The following is a 20,452-nucleotide window of genomic DNA, read 5'->3' as shown; positions in this document are numbered from 1 at the left end:
TAAGCTGAACATGTTGAGAGATATTCACTGCAATTTATATTGCGCAGTATACAATTACGAATAGGCTTTCATATTTCAGTAAATATCTCAACAGACGTACTCAGAAAGGGATTTCTTGTGTCATGTGAAAGGCTGAATGAACTATCATGGTAGAGCTAGCCACCCTGCAGTGTAAACCTTGTTTCGAGATGACTGTCACTGCGGAAGTGACACCCCAACCTCATGTGCAAAATGGGTTGAGGATGGATGGATGTGAAAAGTTAAATCTGGTTAATGCTGTATGTCCAGACTGTACAGTTTCCAAGCTATGACAATTTGTAAAAGTTTTGCGGAAAACATAATTCTGAGTTTGTGTGCTTTATAATACATTACAGGTTTTTTGGGTCTATATCACGTAGTCGAACTGCAATAAGTCCGACTACATGAATATCGAACAGGGAAGTTCGAAATGCAAGAATTTCGACCACACAGAACACAGATTTTTTTTTTCCCCAAGGAAAAAAATTGCTGTTCCGGTACAAAACCAAAAAAATACACACACACTTAGAACTGTTCCTAATGTGGGGGGCGAAGCCCCCTACACACCCCCTACTTAAATATACCAACCCCGAGATCGCACCACAGTGAGGAAATAGCAAAGCCGCAGAAATGGGCCACCGATTTTTTTCTCACGGCGGCTTCAGTTTGATGTTATGGTGTTTGGACACCTGTGTATTCAAACTCCTAATAGAGACCTTTTTTTTTCATGGAAAGACTCAAAGCACTGTATTGTAAAGAATACTTATTCCTGACAGCATTGCTATTTGTACAGTTTTAATAACTTTTACTGTTCACACAATATTCACATTTGCTTATGCTTTTTAAGTTGACTTTTCAAAAAAATGCCCTGGAATGTAAGGATGTGTGCAGGCTGTCAGAGATGTGACATTCTCTGTACAACACAGGTGGTAATGAGTTAGAACTTCTCCTGTATCTGCCTTCTAGGTCGTCTCTTACCTTTCTGAAATGTTAGTTCCTTGTGAAGAAAAGGACCAGCCTTAGAAGGACAACTTCTCTGAAATTTAAGAAATAGATAAAGAAATATTTATTTTAGGTCCTGCATGACTTTACTTTTCTACTGCAAGGTTTTGAAAAGTTCTGAAGCCGCAGAACCAAAAAGGTGCTACCTAGCTAAAGAAAAGTCGAGCAACTTAGCCTTGACATTCTCAGACAAATGCTGAAGTCTAAGACATGATAACATAGGAAGGACTGAATCTGTGACTACTAGCTTTTCCATAGAAAGAGTATATAGATGGATCAGAAACATGATTCTTGTGTATGAACTGGACTGAAAATGGGACTTTGTAAAATCTGTCAGTTTTTTTTAGGAGCTGGTGGCTGAGAATCTGGATTAAGAGAAGCAATGGAGAATGTGTATCCAACAAAGCTCCTAAAGCAGGGGGAATGGCCAAAGGCTTGAGCACAACCATTCCCATTACAGAATAATACCTCTTATAGAGGTCACACAAATGACAATCCCACTGAAAATGCTGTATCATCTTGACAATGGTGTCCCTGAAGGGAGAGCTCCACAAGATGGGAATCAGGAGATAAAGTATGTTCATTGTCCGAAGCATAGGTAACAGGAAAATGAATGTGGGAAGAATAATCCAAAGAGTCATCACCAGCTGAATCCAACTCCTCATCCTCATTTTCTTCACTATGCCTTTTAATGGGAGAAGAGAAAGAAAAGGAAGAGGACAGCAAAAACAGGAGAGACAGACAGTGGATTTAGAAACATACCAGTCTCAAAAAGGGCCCAAGTAAAATCTTACCATTCCAGTTAGGGATACCAACAGACTGAAAAGAAAGCTATGTCTAAGGCTTCTGTTTCTTCTTACATCCAACATCTGCCCTTACTAAACAAGAAGGCTCTGGGCCTTGATGTACCTCAATCAAAGAACTGTGAACTTCTTCCCTAAGATTTGAGATATGCCATCTAGTCACTCCGATATAACAAACCATAGCTCTGCTTTCTTCACCAAAGTGGACGACTGATCAGACATGCACAATGGCTGTGCTATATCTGCCTTCAACGAAGTCATGATAGATCAACAAGAACAGAAGAAGCACCCAGATGAACTGAGGTCTCATCAAGAGACAATGGAGAAGTCGGGGTCTGACTCTGCAGCAGAAGTCTCTAATCTAAGTTTTTTTCAACTTCTTTGGCACTGAAGGAACACCAGCTGTCAAGGACTCAGACACCATCTTACGTTGTACAAAGACTTCAAATTTCTGGTTCTCCAATTAAATTTTTAAAGAAGACAGATGACTACACAAAGTCTTAAGCACAAATATTTGACTAATGAACAATCCCTACAATAATGTTCAACAGGCAGATAAAACAAACATTTAGTATGGCAATCTCTGTGAGGAATCTGCCTCTCCCAATCACATTTCACTCTCTTAGATCACATGTAGAAAACTTATGAAGTACAAGAAACAGAAGCAGGAGGGTCCCCGATGGGGATACTTAACCATGCAATGGCAAAGGAAGAGGCATGAACTGCACGACTGATAAACCAAATCTAAAGTGACAGTTCAGGTCTTGGCAAGAAAGTTCTGAGGCATTTTGCATCTGTACATCCTTTACAATGGTGTCCTCAATCAAAGAACTGTGAACTTCTTCCCTAAGATTTGAGATATGCCATCTAGTCACTCCGATATAACAAACCATAGCTCTGCAGTTATTGTACCTCTGCCTCCATTGGGCTGAAGTTATATGTTGGGCATATGGCATAAAGGGTATGCTGGCTGGACATACGGCTATCCTAGGTATGACAGCCCATTAGTGGTGCTGCCGTAGCATTGTCGCCTTACAGTTAGACATTGCCTGTTTGATTCTCAGTTAGAGCGTCTTCTGTGTAGCGACATGCATGAATGGGCGTTCCTTCGTTGAAGGTTGTGCGTTAGGCCCAGCAAGCCAGTACGTAAAAATCTACTGCCAATCATTAGCGGACCGGAGTTCCGCTGTGGCGACCCCTAACCGGGAAAAGCCGAAAGACACAAACAAACAAACTGCAACAGTAATTATGGAAGGACATCAGTTATTACCTTACTGTATGGTTAGTAATAACCAAGCAAATATGTTTACCTACTGCTTTCTGTACCTCCATATAACTGGTATGCCTTTGTGATGGTGTCCATCTAGAAAATATGAACCCTGAGCCTAGTCATCTTACTGGCTAGTTACAGTCTACAAATTGTTGATAAAATACAAATATTATATGACCTAGGACAAATATTATATGACCTAGAACAAATAATCGGCCTCACCAGGTGGAGATGAATGTCGGCCTTTTTTTTTTTTTTTTTCAGACTGTGGTTTATTGTATTTAAGTGGATTTACTGTTAATCAGTTTCTTTGGATGAATACTGGTTGCAACAGTTGTTGGTTTGTTGTCCTTTTCTCTCATTCAAGACTGGATGCCAACCCAAGTCTTTGGCAGACTTTATACTTTGTATAAAGTTTTTTTGTACTAGTTTCTCATTTGGCAGCATCTACATTGCTACATGGGTTTATATCGACAGAGATGAAGGTCGGCCATTTGGATTTAAAATCTTGCATCACTGCCCATGGCCGATTTGCCGAGACTCTTCAGGAAAGAGTTTTTTATGTGGAGTCATATAATTTACAGGTACATTTAATCTTAGTGACATTTTTTCATCAGACTGATTTATTCATTGATGGTGTTCGCACAAGCAGGACTCTTGCTTCCTTTGTTTCTGGTTATGGAAGGACTTTTATTATTTCTGAAACTTGTCCAGCTCGGACTCTGACTTTTTACAGCAATAGTCATCATATTAAAACTATATATCAGGCTTTTGCAGCCTTTTGACATTATTGGTGGGATACTATTTTCAATTTGGTACCTGTTTCTTGCATTTTTGTTTACATATGCACAATTGTCACTGTTGCCAATATTGGCAGGATATTACTTATTTAATTTTATATAATATAATATTTTGTTTCTTCAATTTCATATTGCTTAAATGTTTTATTGGGCTATACTCATAACATACAGTGTCTCAGTTTGAGTCTATTGAGCATTTAGGTTAACAGCAACATTGAGTCGACATATTCAGAGTATAATGCTGTGGGGCTTGAGATTCATGATTGATTTAGGGCTTAGGTTCTTTATCTAGGCCTATCAGTATTGTTAGTATTGTTCTTTATTAAGACAAATAGGATCAGGGCAAATGCATCTTGCCTATATAGGGAATTGATATACTTTTTGATATAACTTGTATTTATTCTGCTCTTGCATTTATTTCTGCACTGTTGACTTATGACCTCAAACATATTTTTGTTCTGCACATTAGCTGCATCTCCCCCACTCAATCCTTAGCCAGGGGTTTAAGTCCCACACCGTTTCACATACACTCACTTTGCATCCCACCTGCCCCAGTACATCTACACTTACCTTTAGCTAACAGCCACTCCCATACTTCTCCTCAATTAGGCCTTACCGCTGAAACTCACCACCTCTCTACCCCTCCTACCTGCTTAATCTCACATTCTAACCCAAAGCAATCATGCCACTAGGTAATACTGTTGTAATCCTCACCTGCACTAATCTAGCCTATATTACATACTACCACACAGCTACAGTCATAACCCCCAACCATTTCTCCACTGCACTCTCTCATCAACTTCCCTCAAACACCCACTGCATAATTTCATTACCCCAACCACAAACTACCTCCTCCGAGTACACTTACTCAATTAGCAAACCCCCTCCACATTTGAACACAAAATATCCATAAAATACAACAGATTATTTGCTGCATATATAAAACATATTTTCAACTCCCTCTAAACTTGCTCTCAGTGGAGATGTTCACCAAAACCCTGGCCCCACAATCACCAACATTTCCACAGATCACCTTCCAACCAACTCCCTCATCACCCAAATCACAAGCAACAAAAACCCAAATGACCTCCTCATTATGTCTCTTAACATCAGAAGCATGTGTAATACAATCTAAGACCTCCATGCCTACATAAGCCTCTACTCCCTTGATATCCTTATCCTAACTGAATCGTGGTTCAAACCTCACATCAAAAGTGAGGAATTGCTTCCACAACATCGTCCGTAAGAACAGACTATCCAGAAAAGGAGGAGGTGTAGCACTGTTGTACAAACAGCACCCTCAATATCAAAATTCTCACCAAATCAGCTCCCCAGTTTGACAAGGAAGAAAGACTTTACCCCACCCTCAAATTAAACCCCAACAAATCAATCAACATTACAGGGTGCTATTTCCCTCCAGGCCAAAATATACCTCCTCTTGAAAACCTACTAGACTGGGCCAATCTCTCCCCTCCTCAAGAAACTATAATCCTCGAGGACTTTAACATCAATTGGCTATCCTGCAACAGCAACCACCCAGCTCTCCACCTAAACCTCCACGGTTTCTCTCAGCTAATACAACCCCCCACTAGAATCATTACAAACCCCAATAACTACACCATTCTTGACTGGGTCTTAGTTAAAGCCCCTCACACCTACCTAGCAGGCTGTTTACCTGACTTTCTCAGTGACCATTCCCCAACCTTTCTACTTAAAAATCACATTAATAATTGTAAACCCATTACCCACAGACTTATTCACAACAAAGCTAATTTTAACCCCAACTCCTTCACTTCCTCCCTCCAGAACGTAAACTGGTCACCTCTAAAGTACCTCAACCTAGATGAAGCAGTCCATTTCTTTAACAGTACCTTCCTCAACATCCTTAACTACCATGCCCCCCTGAGAAATACAAGAACCAGAACTAAGAGCTCCCCCTGGCTACAAAAAACACCAGGAGCCTTATGAAAACCAGGGATAAAACATGGGAATGCTGGCGCATAACTAAAAACCCCTCAGATTAGCAACTCTTCCTTGAACTATGTAACAAGGTCAAAAAGGAAGTAAAAGCGGACAAAGCCCTTTTCTACCAGATGTCCCTAAAAGTCCTCCCAAAACAACCCCAAGCAATTCTGGTCCACAATTAACTCTATACTCTGCCCAGGAAACGTAAGCACCCACCTACCAACCACCCCTCTCTCCACCAATAGCATTGCTGATTCTTTCAATAAACACTTCACAGAATCCGTTCTATCCCTAACAAAAAAACACTTCCCTACACTAATTCCTCCCTCACCCATCCCAAAACCACCCATCCCTACTTTCTTTCTCACCACAGTACCCACCTCCTACATAAAAACTCCTGACAAAACTAAAACCCACAAAACTAGCAGCCGACCACCTGCCCACTGAATAACTAAAGATAGCAGCTGATGTCCTAACTTATCCTATTTCCATATTAATCAACTCCATATCTGAATCCTGTGTACCCACGCTATGGAAAATATCTCGCATCATTCCCCTCCAAAAAGATGGTCCCCTCCACTGACCTCTCCAACTACTGCCCCATTGCCAACTCCCCCCAAGATACTCGAAAAACAGAGACCTCCAAAGCAGACATCCAAGCAAACGCTACCCCAAAACAAAACACGTACAACACATAGCACACAAAGTCAGTGTGCCAAGCAGTCACAGCCCTTAAGGCTGAATAACACACCTGATACTCTTGTAATAGGTGACTCTATTGTCAGACACACTGACGTCCCGCTCACCAGGCTGAATAAAGAGAAGGTCACAGTGAGCTGCCTGTCGGGGACTAGGATCTGCCACATAACGCAAGCACTGAGGTCACTCCAAAGCAAATACAAATATGATTCAGTCATTGTACATGCTGGCGTGAATGACCCGAGACGTACCTCCCTCGACTACATGAAGGGAGACAGAGGAGCTCTCTGATCATGTAGCCCAGGCCGGTGTGACCCTGACCTTGAGCAGCATCTTACCCTCACCTAGAATGATGCCACAGTATAAAGACAAAATGATCGATTTTAACAATTGGCTAAAATTTTGGTGTCATTCAAAGGGGATCCAGTGTCTGTCAGCCTGGTATGACATGTTCGACAAGCCACATTGCTTCGCTAGGGACGGCTTGCACCTGTCACCCCTGGGCTTTCGGATATTGGCAAAGGCTCTTGCCACCCCCATAGTGCCTTTTTTAGGCAAGGCTCAAAAGTCAAACCCACCTCCATAGACAGCACAAGGAACAAGAAACTAAGGGTAATGCTGCTAAACGCCAGAAGTCTTAACCTCAAGATGCATGCACTCGAAGCTCTCCTCAGTATGGAGAACATCGATATCTGTGCAGTGACAGAAACCTGGTTCAAGGCTCCGGAGGGCACCCCAGCACTACCAGGTTATACCTCATATCATGCTTTTCGGCCCCAAAACCCGGACCGAACCACAAAAGGAGGGGGGGTTTCCATATTTATCAAGGATATCCACACCTCCACGTTAGTGGCATTGCACGAAGTATCGGAGACCATCCATGTGCAACTGACAGTGGGCAAGACTGCTTTTCAGTTTATAGCATCCTACAGACCACCCTCTCAAAGTCAGGAATCCCACTCGGCTTTCCTGAAAACATTGGAGAACATGAAGATCTCTCCGAACACCATTATATTGGGCGACTTCAACTACCCAAACATAGACTGGGAGCATTACTCAAGCCCCAGCACCTTAGCCCAAAGGTTCCTGGAATTTATAAACTCAAATGCTATGGAACAACTAGTCACCACTCCCACAAGAGGGGAAAACATACCAGACCTGATCATTACCAACATGGGGACTCTATGCTCCATACCATAAGTATATCCCTCATTGGTAAGATCAGACCATAAATTAATTTCACTGGATATCCACATCCCGACCCCACCCCCAGCCCAGAAAACCACAGTAAAAAACTTCTCAAAAGCGAACTTCACACTTCTCAAACCCGAAGTGGAATCCTTCAAGGCCCCAGGGCCAGTGGAAACTACGGCCCAAACTGCAGAATCCTATCTAAACGCATTCTACGGACATCTTCAGGAATGAATGGATCATGCTATCCCAAACAAAACCAATCACCTAAAGGCAGGCATCCAGTCTGGTGGACCCCAGCCATAAATAAACTGTACAACAGAAGGAGGAAGCTACTACATGATAGAGCAAAATCCCTAAAAGGGAAGGCATCTCTGATCAGTACTAGCAAAAAATTACGATCCCTCATAAAATCCTCCAAGGCCAGCTTCGAGAGAAAAATTGCACAGGACACTAAAGACAATCATAAGGCTTTTTTCAGTTATGTTAGGAACCTGGGATGCAACTCCCAGACTTGTTCTGAGTTGATTCTAAATGACAAAAAATACACTGAACCCACAGACATCGCCAATATCCTGGCAGACAGGTTCAGTGCAAACTTCTCCACCCCCCCCCCAAAAAAGCAAATATCTATCCCGGCAGAGTGCAGCCTCCCAAACATCTCTGATGCTCAGGTGAAGGCCGCCCTCTCCAAAGCAAAAAACACTGCTTCCATGGGACCAGATGGCGTCCCGGGTTGCGTCCTACATGAACTCCAAGAAGAACTAATCCTTCAAGTAAAACTGCTGTACAATCTCAGCCTCACTACAGGATATGTGCCCAAAGAATGGCATACAGCAACAGTGGTCCCACTCCACAAAGGTGGCGCCTCTGCGGACCCTGGAAACTATCACCCCATAAGCCTGACTAGCCTAGTCTGCAAGGCTATGGAGAGTATCATCATGGAACTCATAAACAAAGACATTGGGGACCTACAGACACTAGATCCTACCCAATTTGGCTTTGTCAAGGGCAGATCCTGCCTTTTGAACCTGGTCGACTTCTTCGAAACAGTCACCAAGGCCATAGATGAAGGGAAGGTAGTCCACACAGCCTATCTGGACCTTGCAAAGGCATTTGACACAATACCCCATTCGGGCATCATAGATAAGCTATCCAGCCTAAATATAAACCCCTATGTCACAAGATGGGTCACAAACTGGCTCAAAGACAGAACCCACAGAGTCAGAGTTGCTGGAGCCATGTCAGACTCGAAACCGGTCACAAGTGGCGTCCCACAAGGTTCTGTCCTGGGACCTCTCTTGTTCGGTATTTACTTTTCTGAGGTACAGGCCAACGTGGGAGGACTATGGCTCACCAAGTTCGCAGATGACTGCAAACTGGGCACCATAATCGACTCTCCAGCTGACACAAACATCCTTCAAAAAGGTCTCACAGAGACGGATAACTGGTGCCAGAGCCATGGTCTAAAGCTAAATGCCAAAAGTGTATAGTCATACCCTTTGGCAAAAACAATGTGCCCACAAATTACCACATAGGTGGTAACCCATTAAGTACAGAGAAAGTAATTAGGGATCTGGGGACCCAAGTTGATAGCAATCTCTCCTTTGACAACCACATTGCCAAAGTGGTTAGAAAGACCTTCTACATAGCCCACCTCATCATGAAAGGATTCACATCTAGATCAAGAGAGGTAATCGTGCCCCTTTATTTATCCCTCATCAGGCCCATCATAAAATACAATGCCCCCTTTGGGATGTACCTTACCCGACACCTGCAGCAATTAGAAAGACCCCAAAAGTATCTCACCAGGAGGATCAAGGGACTCAAACAGATGCCATATGCTGCTCGTTTAAAAAAAAGTACAGTTTTGTACCTACCATAAATGTAGATGTTCGAAGATCCACATTGCTGCAGTCCTTACATATGGGTAGTCCGCTGTCCTCGGTCGGCCCGAATACCAAAGTATTAGGCTGACGTCGGTCATGGCGCTCAGAACTGACGTCAGAGCGTCAGGGTACAAAAGCGCATGACCGACGTCATATCCTCAGTCTTTTCTTGCCCCAGATGTCAGAAGGCCCTAAAAACAAGGACCATAACCAAAAATCACAAACAACATCTAGCCACCTATGTGCAACCAGTATTTACAACCCAAAACCAAACAACCACCCCAAACTACAGAGGGGAAGGAGGGAGGGTAAATTGGACTGCAGCAATGTGGATCTTCGAACATCTACATTTATGGTAGGTACAAAACTGTACTATGTTCTTCATCTCACATTGCTGCAGTCCTTACATATGGGTAGAATCCCAAAGCAGAGGTAAAGGGAGGATGGCAAAATCATAAAGCATTGGGAGCTGCCAAAATGCCCTGTAAAATTGCAGTGGCAAAACCAGCCCTAGATTTAGAATACAGTGGAAGGTGGTAATGTTTAGAGAAAGTATGCACTGAACTCCAAGTAGCTGCTTCCAAAATATCTTTAGTAGCCACCCCCCTTAAAAAGGCTGTAGAAGTGGCAGTAGCCCTAGTGGAATGAGGCCTGATTCCAGCCGGAATCTCCTTACCATGATGGGAATAACAGAAAGCAATACAAAAACCAATCCACTTTGAAATAGTTTGTTTTGTAACAGGTTTTCCTTGAGAACCCAAAGCAAAAGAAATAAACAACTGCTGAGACTGCCTGAACCCTTTAGTTCTGCTCAAATAATAACGCAACTGCCTATGAATATCCAAGGTGTGCAAAATCTTTTCCCCTTTATTTTGGGGGTTTGCATAAAAAGTAGGCAAATGAATAGTTTGGTTTAAGGCCACACTAGAAACCACTTTAGGCATAAAGGTAGGATTTGTACGCAAAGATACCCTATCCTTATGAAAAATTAGGAAAGGCTCAAAGTACAGTTTTGTACCTACCATAAATGTAGATGTTCGAGGATCCACATTGCTGCAGTCCTAACTATTGGGTAGTCCGCTGTCCAGTCGGCCCGAATACCAAAGTATATGGCTGACGTCGGTCAGGGCGCATTAGACTGACGTCAGTACGTCAGGGTACTAATGCGCATGACCGACGTCATATCCTCAGTCTTTTCTTGCCCCAGATGTCAGAAGACCCTGAAAAGATAAGGCCAAAACCCAAAACTCCAAACATACCTGCACCAAAAATATGTACAATATATACAAAATTAGCAGAAGACAACCTCACCTACACAACCACCCCTAAACACAGAGGGAAGGAGGGAGGGTAAATTGGACTGCAGCAATGTGGATCCTCGAACATCTACATTTATGGTAGGTACAAAACTGTACTATGTTCTTCATTCCACATTGCTGCAGTCCTAACTATTGGGTAGAATCCCAAAGCAGAGGTAAGGGAGGCTGGCAAATCATAAGGAAGCAGGAACTGACAACATGCCTTGCAAAATAGCTGTGGCAAAACCAGCCCTAGACTTAGAGTAGAGAGGAAGGTGATAATGCTTAGAGAAAGTATGCACTGAACTCCAAGTAGCTGCCTCCAAAATATCCTTAGTTGCCACCCCCCTTAGAAATGCTGTTGAAGTGGCAGTAGCCCTAGTGGAATGAGGCCTAATCCCAGCTGGAATTTCCTTGCCATGATGGGAATAACAAAATGCAATGCAACACCCAATCCACCTAGAAATAGTTTGTTTTGACACAGGCTTGCCCTGTGAACTCAAAGCAAAGGAAACCAACAACTGCTGAGACTGCCTAAAATCCTTAGTCCTGCTCAAATAATAACGCAATTGCCTGTGTACATCTAAAGTGTGCAAAATCTTTTCCCCTTTATTTTGGGGTTCTGCATAAAAAGTAGGCAAATGAATAGTTTGGTTTAAAGCCACACTAGAAACCACCTTAGGCATAAAGGAAGGATTAGTACGTAAAGATACCCTATCCTTATGAAAAATCAAAAAAGGCTCCACTGCCATAAGGGCCTGCAACTCAGAAACCCTTCTTGCAGAAGTAATGGCCAACAAAAAAGCAGTCTTCCATGACAAGTATTTCAATTCAGCAGTAGCCGCAGGCTCAAAGGTTGTAGAGTAAGTTTCTCCAACACAAAATTGAGATCCCAAGCAGGAGTAGGAGCTCTACGTGGGGGTCTTATATTCTTTGCCCTCTAAGAAATTGCTTGAACAAAGGATCACAAAACAATGGTGGGTCACAATCATAGTGAGCTGAAATTGCTGCAGCATGAATCTTAATGGAAGAGAAAGACAAACCTTTGTCCAATAACTCAGTAAGATATTGAAGAGCCACACTCAAATTAGGCTCAGAAATCTCCAAATTGTTTGCTGCACTCCAAAATAAAAATCTCTTCCATTTTTCTGCGTACACTTTCCTTGTACTAGGTCTTCTGGCTTCCATAATCACATTTAAAACTTGTTGAGGAAGTTGAGACCTGCTGTCTTTCAAAACAGAATATGCCAGGCTGTCAGATGAAGAGAGTGAAGCTTGACATTGAGCAGATGACCGTCCCTCTGAGACAACAGGTGTGGAATCAAAGGTAAAGGCCATGGAGGCTTCCTTACCAGACTCCTCAGTAATGGATACCAGTGCTGCCGAGGCCAATCTGGAGCTATTAAAATCATCCTTGGCTTGTCTTGTCTGACCTTTAGAAGCACCTTTGGAAGAAGAGGCAGAGGTGGAAACGCATACACATGAAGATTTTTCCAACTGAAAGAAAGAGCATCCACTTTCCAAGCTGTGTGATGAAACCTCTGTGCAAAACTTTGGCAGCTGGTGGTTTATTGGAGAAGCGAACAGATCTATGTCTGGAGTTCCCCATGACACTGTCAATTTTTGAAATACATGAAGATCCAGTTTCCACTGTGGGGATCCATGATTTGTCTGCTTAACACATCTGCTAAGGAGTTCTGTGCTCCCGGCAGAAACCTTGCCTGAAGAGTTAGTTGCAAGCTGAGCGCAGTCTCCCATAAAATCATTGCTTGCCTGCACAATGGGTAAGAATGTGTTCCCCCTTGTTTGTTGATGTACCACATGACAGTTGTGTTGTCTGTTAGAATCAACACCTGCCCTGGAAGAAGTAATTCCTTGAAAGCCATTAATGCAAACTGGACTGCTAACATCTCTTTCATGTTGATATGTAGATGCTGTAGTCTGGCAGGCCACTTGTCTTGTATCCACTTTCCATTTAGATGAGCTCCCCAAGCAATGTCTGAGGCATCTGTCGTTAGAATCTGACTCGCCTCTGGCCGGGTCACAGAGAGTCCCTTGTTTAGGTGACATTCCTGAGCCCACCACAAAAATTCCTTTTGAATGCAAGGTATTATTTGAATGACAGTGTCCAAATCCTGGCAGTGCTGTGTCCATACATTTTGAGATACCATTGCAGCTTCCTCATATGCAGTTTGGCATTGGGAAGCACCAGAATACAAGATGCCATGAACCCTAAGGCTTGAAGGACTGTCCTTGCAGTCAGCCCGGACTGAAGAGATAGGTGATGGAAGTAATTGGAAAGATTCTTTTGTTTGTCCGGGGTTAAAAAGGCCATCTGGGCTGCTGTATTCAGTCTCACACCCAGAAAGCACATGTCTTGAGAGGGTACTAGACTGGACTTTATTTCGTTCACAGAATACCCTAGGCATCTTAGCACTGCTATGACATATTCCAAATGCTGTAGAAGATCTTCCTTTTCTTGAGCCAGAATCAGGCAATCGTCCAAGTAAGGATAGATTTGGATTCCTTTTAGCCTGAAGTAAGCTATCACTGGAGCCAGAACCTTTGTGAATACTCTGGGCAGTAGATAAGCCAAAGGGCAATGCAGAGAACTGATAATGAGAATTTCCAGCTCGAAACGCAGATACTTCCTGCAAGTTAGTCTTATAGGCACATGAAGGTAAGCTTCCTTGAGATCTAAAGTTACCATCCAGTGATCTTTGCCCAGCAGAGGTAAAAGCTGTTGTAACGTCAACATTTTGAACTTGGGAATGTCCAGATAAGTGTTGAGGATAGATAAATCCAAAATTGGTCTCCACGTGTTCCCCTTCTTCGGTACTAGGAACAGGCGAGAATAAAATCCTAGGCCTCTTTCTGGTACAGGAACTGGCTGAATGGCCCCTATTTGGAGCAACAGAGAAATTTGCTTGTGAGCCTCTGTTCTTTGTAGAGGAGGAATGTCTGGCATGCCTTTGAAAGGAGGCAAGGTATGGAAATAAAACCTGTAACCGTGGTGAATGATATCCAGAACCCATCTGTCTTGGGTAATTAAATCCCAATTTTCTTTGAAAAGAGAGAGCCTTCCTCCCAAAGGTGCTGCCAGGCGAGAATGAACTGGCAGCTGGAAAGGCAGGTCATTGGGTCTGCTTACGAAAGGACTGACCCCTGCCCTCACTAGAAGTCTGAGCAGGGGAACTCCCTGTCCTAGGCCTAAAGGAACCCTGAGCTCTGCCCCTACCACGTCTAGACCTACCCCTAGACTGGGAATCATAAGCAGGATAAGTCCATCCCTTAGAAGGCCAATTTCTACTAAACTTGGAGGCTGCACCTGCAAAAAATCCTTAACAGTTTGCATAGACTTAGCTTTGTCCTCCATTTTCTTTAAGACTGCTTCCACTGGTGAACCAAACAACACATCAGACTGTAAAGGAGCATCCAAAATCCTCGTTTTAACATGCTCAGCTAAATTCTGATCTCTCAACCAGGCGTGCCTACGAAGAACAGAACCAGTGGCAGCCACCCTCGAGGAGGCCTGCACAGCATCAAAACCACACTGCAAGGAATGTTTGCCCACCTGTTCAGACACATGAACTAAATCCTGCAACTCTTTACACTCAATACCTTCCGCCAGAGCATCCACCTTAGATTTCAGTTGTGAAAGGAGATAATTCTGATATTTTAACATGTGAAACTGACAATTCAACGCCCTCATGGCTAAAGTGGAAGAAGTATACACTTTCTTTCCCCATCTATCCAAAGCCCTTGCCTCTTTATCAGGAGGGACAGGATTTTTAACAACTGAGGCCTTCACACCTTTAGGCCCCTGAGAGACAGTTTCCGGGTCTGCCCTAGGACTCTTAAAAAGATACTTATGCGCTTCAGGCACCCTATAATACCTATCCGGTTTAACTGGGGCAGGAGGCAAAGAATCAGGATTCAGGAAGCCTCTGCAAAAACATCTTCCACCACATTCAGAACAGGAGGTATAGCTAAAGGCCTATGCTGGGGTAAAACAAGAATTCCCTAAGCCTTTTCCTGGAATCAGAGAAATCTTGACCTTCCCATTTAAAATGCTCCCTCATGGAATGTAGAGTCTCTGAAAATGAAAAATCCTCAGGAGGGAAGCCGAAGGAGTAGAATCATCCACATCAGAATCAGAATAAGGAGGATACTCCTGCAAGTCTTCAGCCGAAGACTCAGAAGCCTCGAACATTGCTCAAAACTCTCAAACTCAGGTTCCACCCTAGGCCTCTTATCAGGAGGGCATAGAACCTCTTATCATAGTAATCAAATCCTCTGCCATTTTAAGCATATGTTTCTTAGGCAAAGACCCTGAAGCACTAGGAGAAACCCCACTGAAGCTACACTTGGCCTGCCTCTCAAAGAAGTCTTGGAAACAGAAGGGAGGCTCTAACCACCTTAGGAAGAGAGGGAAGAACAGCCACCTGAGAAGCCCCTCAGCCTGGCCTACTTCCTGAGAGGATATATCCTGTAACAGTAAAGTCTCTCCCTGAGACTCCAAAGAAACACCTGGCAGAACCTCCGGCTCCACTGAGCCTTCCAAAGAACCGACGTCTGGGACTGTCAGTTCTTCCCCTCTAGGCTTTGCTGCTTTGTTCTTGCGCGCTTTTGGCGAAGCGGCCGGAGCATCCGACGGCATTTTATAATTACAACGCTTCCCAAACACTAACCTGGCACAGTCTAACCTTCTCTTAATAGTGCGTTTGTTAAATCTAGCACAAGAGCGGCATCCAACAACGTCGTGCTCAGGCCCTAAACAAGGTATACACAAAGTATGATAATCCCTATGAGGTATCTGTTTCCCACAAGAAATACAGTTATTCACTTTTTCTGACATCCGGTTAAATACTGAGGCAAGAAAAAACAAAATAATCCCCAACGGGTATTTAATAACTTTGATTCGGTCTGAAACTCTGACTTCAGAAACTTTCAGAACGCCAACCTGCACTCGCAAAATTGCTTCTGCATCGGACCATGCGGCAAAAAAGACTGAGGATATGACGTCGGTCATGAGCATTAGTACCCTGACGTACTGACGTCAGTCTAATGCGCCCTGACCGACGTCAGCCATATACTTTGGTATTCGGGCCGACTGGACAGCGGACTACCCAATAGTTAGGACTGCAGCAATGTGGAATGAAGAACATCTGCCATAAGGGCCTGTAACTCAGAAACCCTTCTCGCAGAGGTAATGGCCAACAAAAAAGTAGTCTTCCATGATAAATACTTCAATTCGGCAGAAGCTGCAGGCTCAAAAGGTTGTAGAGTGAGTTTCTCCAACACAAAATTGAGATCCCAAGCAGGAGTAGGAGCTCTACGTGGGGGTCTTATGTTCTTTGCCCCTCTAAGAAATTGCTTAAACAAAGGATGAGAGAATAATGGAGGGTCACAGTCATAGTGAGCAGAAATGGCTGCAGCATGAACCTTTATAGAGGAAAAAGACAAACCCTTGTCCAATAACTCAGTAAGGTACTGAAGAGAAACACTTAAATCAGGTTTGGAAACATCAAAGTCCTTTGCTTTGCTCCAAATAAAAAACCTCCTCTATTTATCAGCGTACACTTTCCTTGTACTAGGCCTCCTGGCCTCCAAAATAACATTCAAAACTTGTTGTGGAAGTTGAGACCCTCCAGGGTCTAGAACAGAATATGCCAGGCTGTTAGATGCAGAGACTGAATTTTGACATTGAATAAGTGATTGCCCTCCTGAGTCAAAAGGTGAGGAATCGAAGGCAAAGGCCATGGAGGCTCCCGTACCAAACTTCTCAGCAGTGGGTACCAGTGTTGTCGAGGCCAATCTGGAGCTATTAAAATCATGGATGGCTTGTCCTGTCTGACCTTCAGGAGTACCTTTGGGAGGAGAGGCAGAGGTGGAAAGGCATAGACATGAAGATTGCTCCAACTGAAAGAAAGAGCATCCACTTTCCAAGCTGTGGCTTGAAACCTTTTTGTGCTTAACTTTGGCTCCTGGTATTTTAGTGGAGAAGCGAACAGATCTATGTCTGGAGTTCCCCATAACACTGTCAATTACAGAAATACATGAGGATCCAATTTCCACTCGTGGGGATCCACTATCTGTCTGCTCAACACATCTGCTAAGGAGTTCTGTGCTCCTGGCAGAAACCTTGCTTGAAGATTTAGCTGTAAACTGAGAGCAGTCTCCCACAAAATCATTGCTTGCCTGCAAAGAGGGTAAGAATGTGTTCCCCCTTGCTTGTTGATGTACCACATGACAGTAGTGTTGTCTGTTAGAATCAACACCTGTCCAGGGATAAGTAAATCCTTGAAAGCCATCAATGCAAATTGGACTGCTAACATCTCCTTCAGGTTGATATGCAAATGTTGAAGTCTGGCAGGCCACGTGTCTTGTATCCATTTTCCATTGAGATGTGCTCCCCAAGCTTTGTCTGAGGCATCTGTCGTTAGAATCTGACTCGCCTCTGGCCGGGTCACAGAGAGTCCCTTGTTTAGGTGACATTCCTGAGCCCACCACAAAAATTCCTTTTGAATGCAAGGTATTATTTGAATGACAGTGTCCAGATCTTGGCAGTGTTGTGTCCATACATTTTTGAGATACCATTGAAGCTTCCTCATATGCAGTTTGGCATTGGGAAGCACCAGAATACAAGATGCCATGAACCCTAAGGCTTGAAGGACTGTCCTTGCAGTCAGCCTGGACTGAAGAGACAATTGATGAAAGTAAAGGGAAAGATTCTTTTGTTTGTCCGGGGTCTAAAAGGCCATCTGGGATGCTGTATTCAGTCTCACACCCAGAAAGCACATGTCCTGAGAGGGTACTAGACTGGACTTTGTTTCGTTCACAGAATACCCCAGGCATCTTAGCACTGCCATCACATATTGTAGATGATGAAGAAGTTCGTCCCTTCCTTGAGCCAGAATCAGGCAATCGTCCAAATAAGGATAAATTTGAATTCCTCTTAGCCTGAAGAAGGCTATCACTGGAGCCAGAACCTTTGTGAACACTCTGGGCGCAGTAGATAAGCCAAAGGGCAATGCAGAGAACTGATAATGAAAAGTCCCAGCCAAAACGCAGATACTTTCTGCAACTGGGCCTGATAGGAACATGAAGATAAGCCTCTTTGAGATACAAAGTTACAAACCAGTGAAGTTTGCCCAGCAGAGGTAAAAGCTGTTGTAACGTCAACATTTTGAACTTGGGAATGTCCAGATATGTGTTGAGGGTAGATAAATCCAAAATTGGTCTCCACGTGTTCCCTTTCTTTGGAACTAGAAACAGCCGAAAATAAAATCCTACCCCCATTTCTGCCAGAGGAACCGGCTGTACAGCTCCTATTTGAAGTAAAGAAATTTGTTTGTGAGCCTCTATTCTTTGCTGAGGAGGAACGTCTGGCATGCCTTTGAAGGCAGGCAAGGTATGGAAATAAAACTTGTAACCTTGGTGAATAATGTCCAGTACCCATTTTTCCTGCGTGATTAAATTCCAATTTTGTTTGAAGAGTGCCAGTCTTCCTCCCAAAGGTGCTGCCATGCAAGAAGAATCTGGCAGCTGAAAATGCAGGTCATTGGGTCTGTTTACGAAAGGACTGGCCCCTGCCCTCACCCGAAGATTGTGCAGGTGAACTCCATGTTCTAGGCCTGAAGGTACTCTGAGCTCTGCCCCTACCACGCCTAGATCTACCCCTAGACTGAGAATCATAAGAAGGATACGTCCACCCCTTAGTAGGCCAATTTCTACTAAACTTTGGAGGCTGCACCTGCAAAAATCTTTAACAGTCTGCATAGACTTAGCCTTGTCTTCCATTTTCTTCAAGACAGACTCAACAGGAGAACCAAACAACACTTCAGATTGTAAAGGAGCATCTAAAATCCTGGACTTAACATGTTCAGATAAATTCTGATCCTTAAGCCAGGCGTGCCTGCGAAGAACTGAACCAGTGGCAACCACCCTGGAAGAGGCCTGTAAAGCATCAAAACCACATTGCAAAGAATGCTTACCCACCTGTTCAGAAACATGTACTAAATCCTGTAACTCTTTACACTCTATACCTTCTGCCAGAGCATCCACCTTAGATTTTAATTGAGAAAGTAGAAAGTTTTGATACTTCAACATATGAAACTGGCAATTCAAAGCCCTCATTGCTAAAGTGGAAGAAGTATAAACTTTCTTTCCCCATCTATCCAAAGCTCTGGCCTCTTTATCTAGAGGAACTGGATTTTTTACAACAGAAGCCCTGACACCTTTAGGTCCCTGGCTAACAGTTTCTGGATCTGCCCTAGGACTTTTATAGAGATACTTATGAGCATCAGGCACCTTATAATACCTATCCGGTTTAACAGGAGCAGGAGGCAGAGAATCAGGATTAAGAGAAGCCTCTGAGAACACATCTTGAACCACATCCAAAACAGGAGGTATAGCCAAAGGTCTATGCTGAGGTAAAACAAAAATTCCCTAAGCCTCTTCCTGGAATCAGAGAAATCCTGACCTTCCCACTTAAAATGCTCCCTCATGGAATGAAGTGTCTCTGAAAAGAAAAATCCTCTGGAGGAGAAGCAGAAGGAGTGGAATCATCTGCATCAGAATCAGAATAAGGAGAATACTCCTGCAAGTCTTCAGCGAAGACTCTGAATCATCTGAGGCCTGCTCAAAACTTTCCAACTCTGGCTCCACCCTAGGCCTCTTATCAGGAGGGGCAAAGAACCTCTAATCAAAGTAATCAAATCTTCTGCCATTTTAAGCATGTGCTTCTTGGGCACAGACCCTGAAGAACTAGGACTGACACCAACTGAAGCTAAACCTGGCCTGCCTCTGGAAGAAGCCTTGGAAGCAGAAGGAGAAGGCCTAACCACTTTAGGAAGGGAAGGGAGTACAGTAACCTGAGAAGCCCCTCAGCCTGACCTGCCTCCTGAGAGGCCACATCCTGCAATAACAAAGTCTCCCCTGGGACTCAAGTGGTGCCTCCGGCGAACCCCGGTTCCACCGACACCTCTAAAGAACCAGCGTCCGAACGGACGACTCATCCTGTCTGTGTTTAGCTGCTTTGTCTTTGCGCTTCTTGAAGTAGCGGCGCCGGAGCATCCGGCGGCATATTATAATTACACCGCTTCCAAGACCAACCTGGCACAATCTAACCTTCTCTTAATGGTGCGCTTATTGAACCTAGCACAAAAGCGACACCCAACAACATCGTGCTCAGGCCCTAAACAAGGAATACACAAAGAATGATAATCTCTATGCGGTATCTGTTTCCCACAAGAAATACAATTATTCACTTTTTCTGACATCAGGTAAATAACTGAGGCAAGAAAAAACTAAAATATTCCCCAACGGGGTACTTAGCCAACTTTGACTCTGTCTGAAACTCCGAAATCGAAAAATTTCAGAACGCCGAACGGCACTTGCAACGCTGCTTCTGCATCGGACCATGCGGCAAAAAAGACTGAGGATATGACGTCGGTCATGCGCATTTGTACCCTGACGTCCTGATGTCAGTCTAATGCGCCATGACCGACGTCAG

The 20,452-nt window shown here is 43.8% G+C and overlaps 1 protein-coding gene across 1 annotated transcript in view; it reads right to left on the bottom strand.

The window, feature by feature from the left end:
• SESTD1 (SEC14 and spectrin domain containing 1) overlaps positions 1-20,452 on the bottom strand; it is a 1,957,182-nt gene that overhangs the window by 1,019,261 nt on the left and 917,469 nt on the right. The window contains exon 8 of the mRNA XM_044075265.1: positions 722-763. Coding sequence (XP_043931200.1) covers positions 722-763 — 42 coding nt within the window. The remainder of the gene's footprint in view (positions 1-721; positions 764-20,452) is intronic.

Source organism: Protopterus annectens, chromosome 6.part0 (assembly GCF_019279795.1).
Source record: "Protopterus annectens isolate FY-2018-M chromosome 6.part0, PAN1.0, whole genome shotgun sequence".
Taxonomy (NCBI): Eukaryota; Metazoa; Chordata; order Ceratodontiformes; family Protopteridae; genus Protopterus; species Protopterus annectens.
This window is presented reverse-complemented; position numbering and strand designations above follow the sequence as displayed.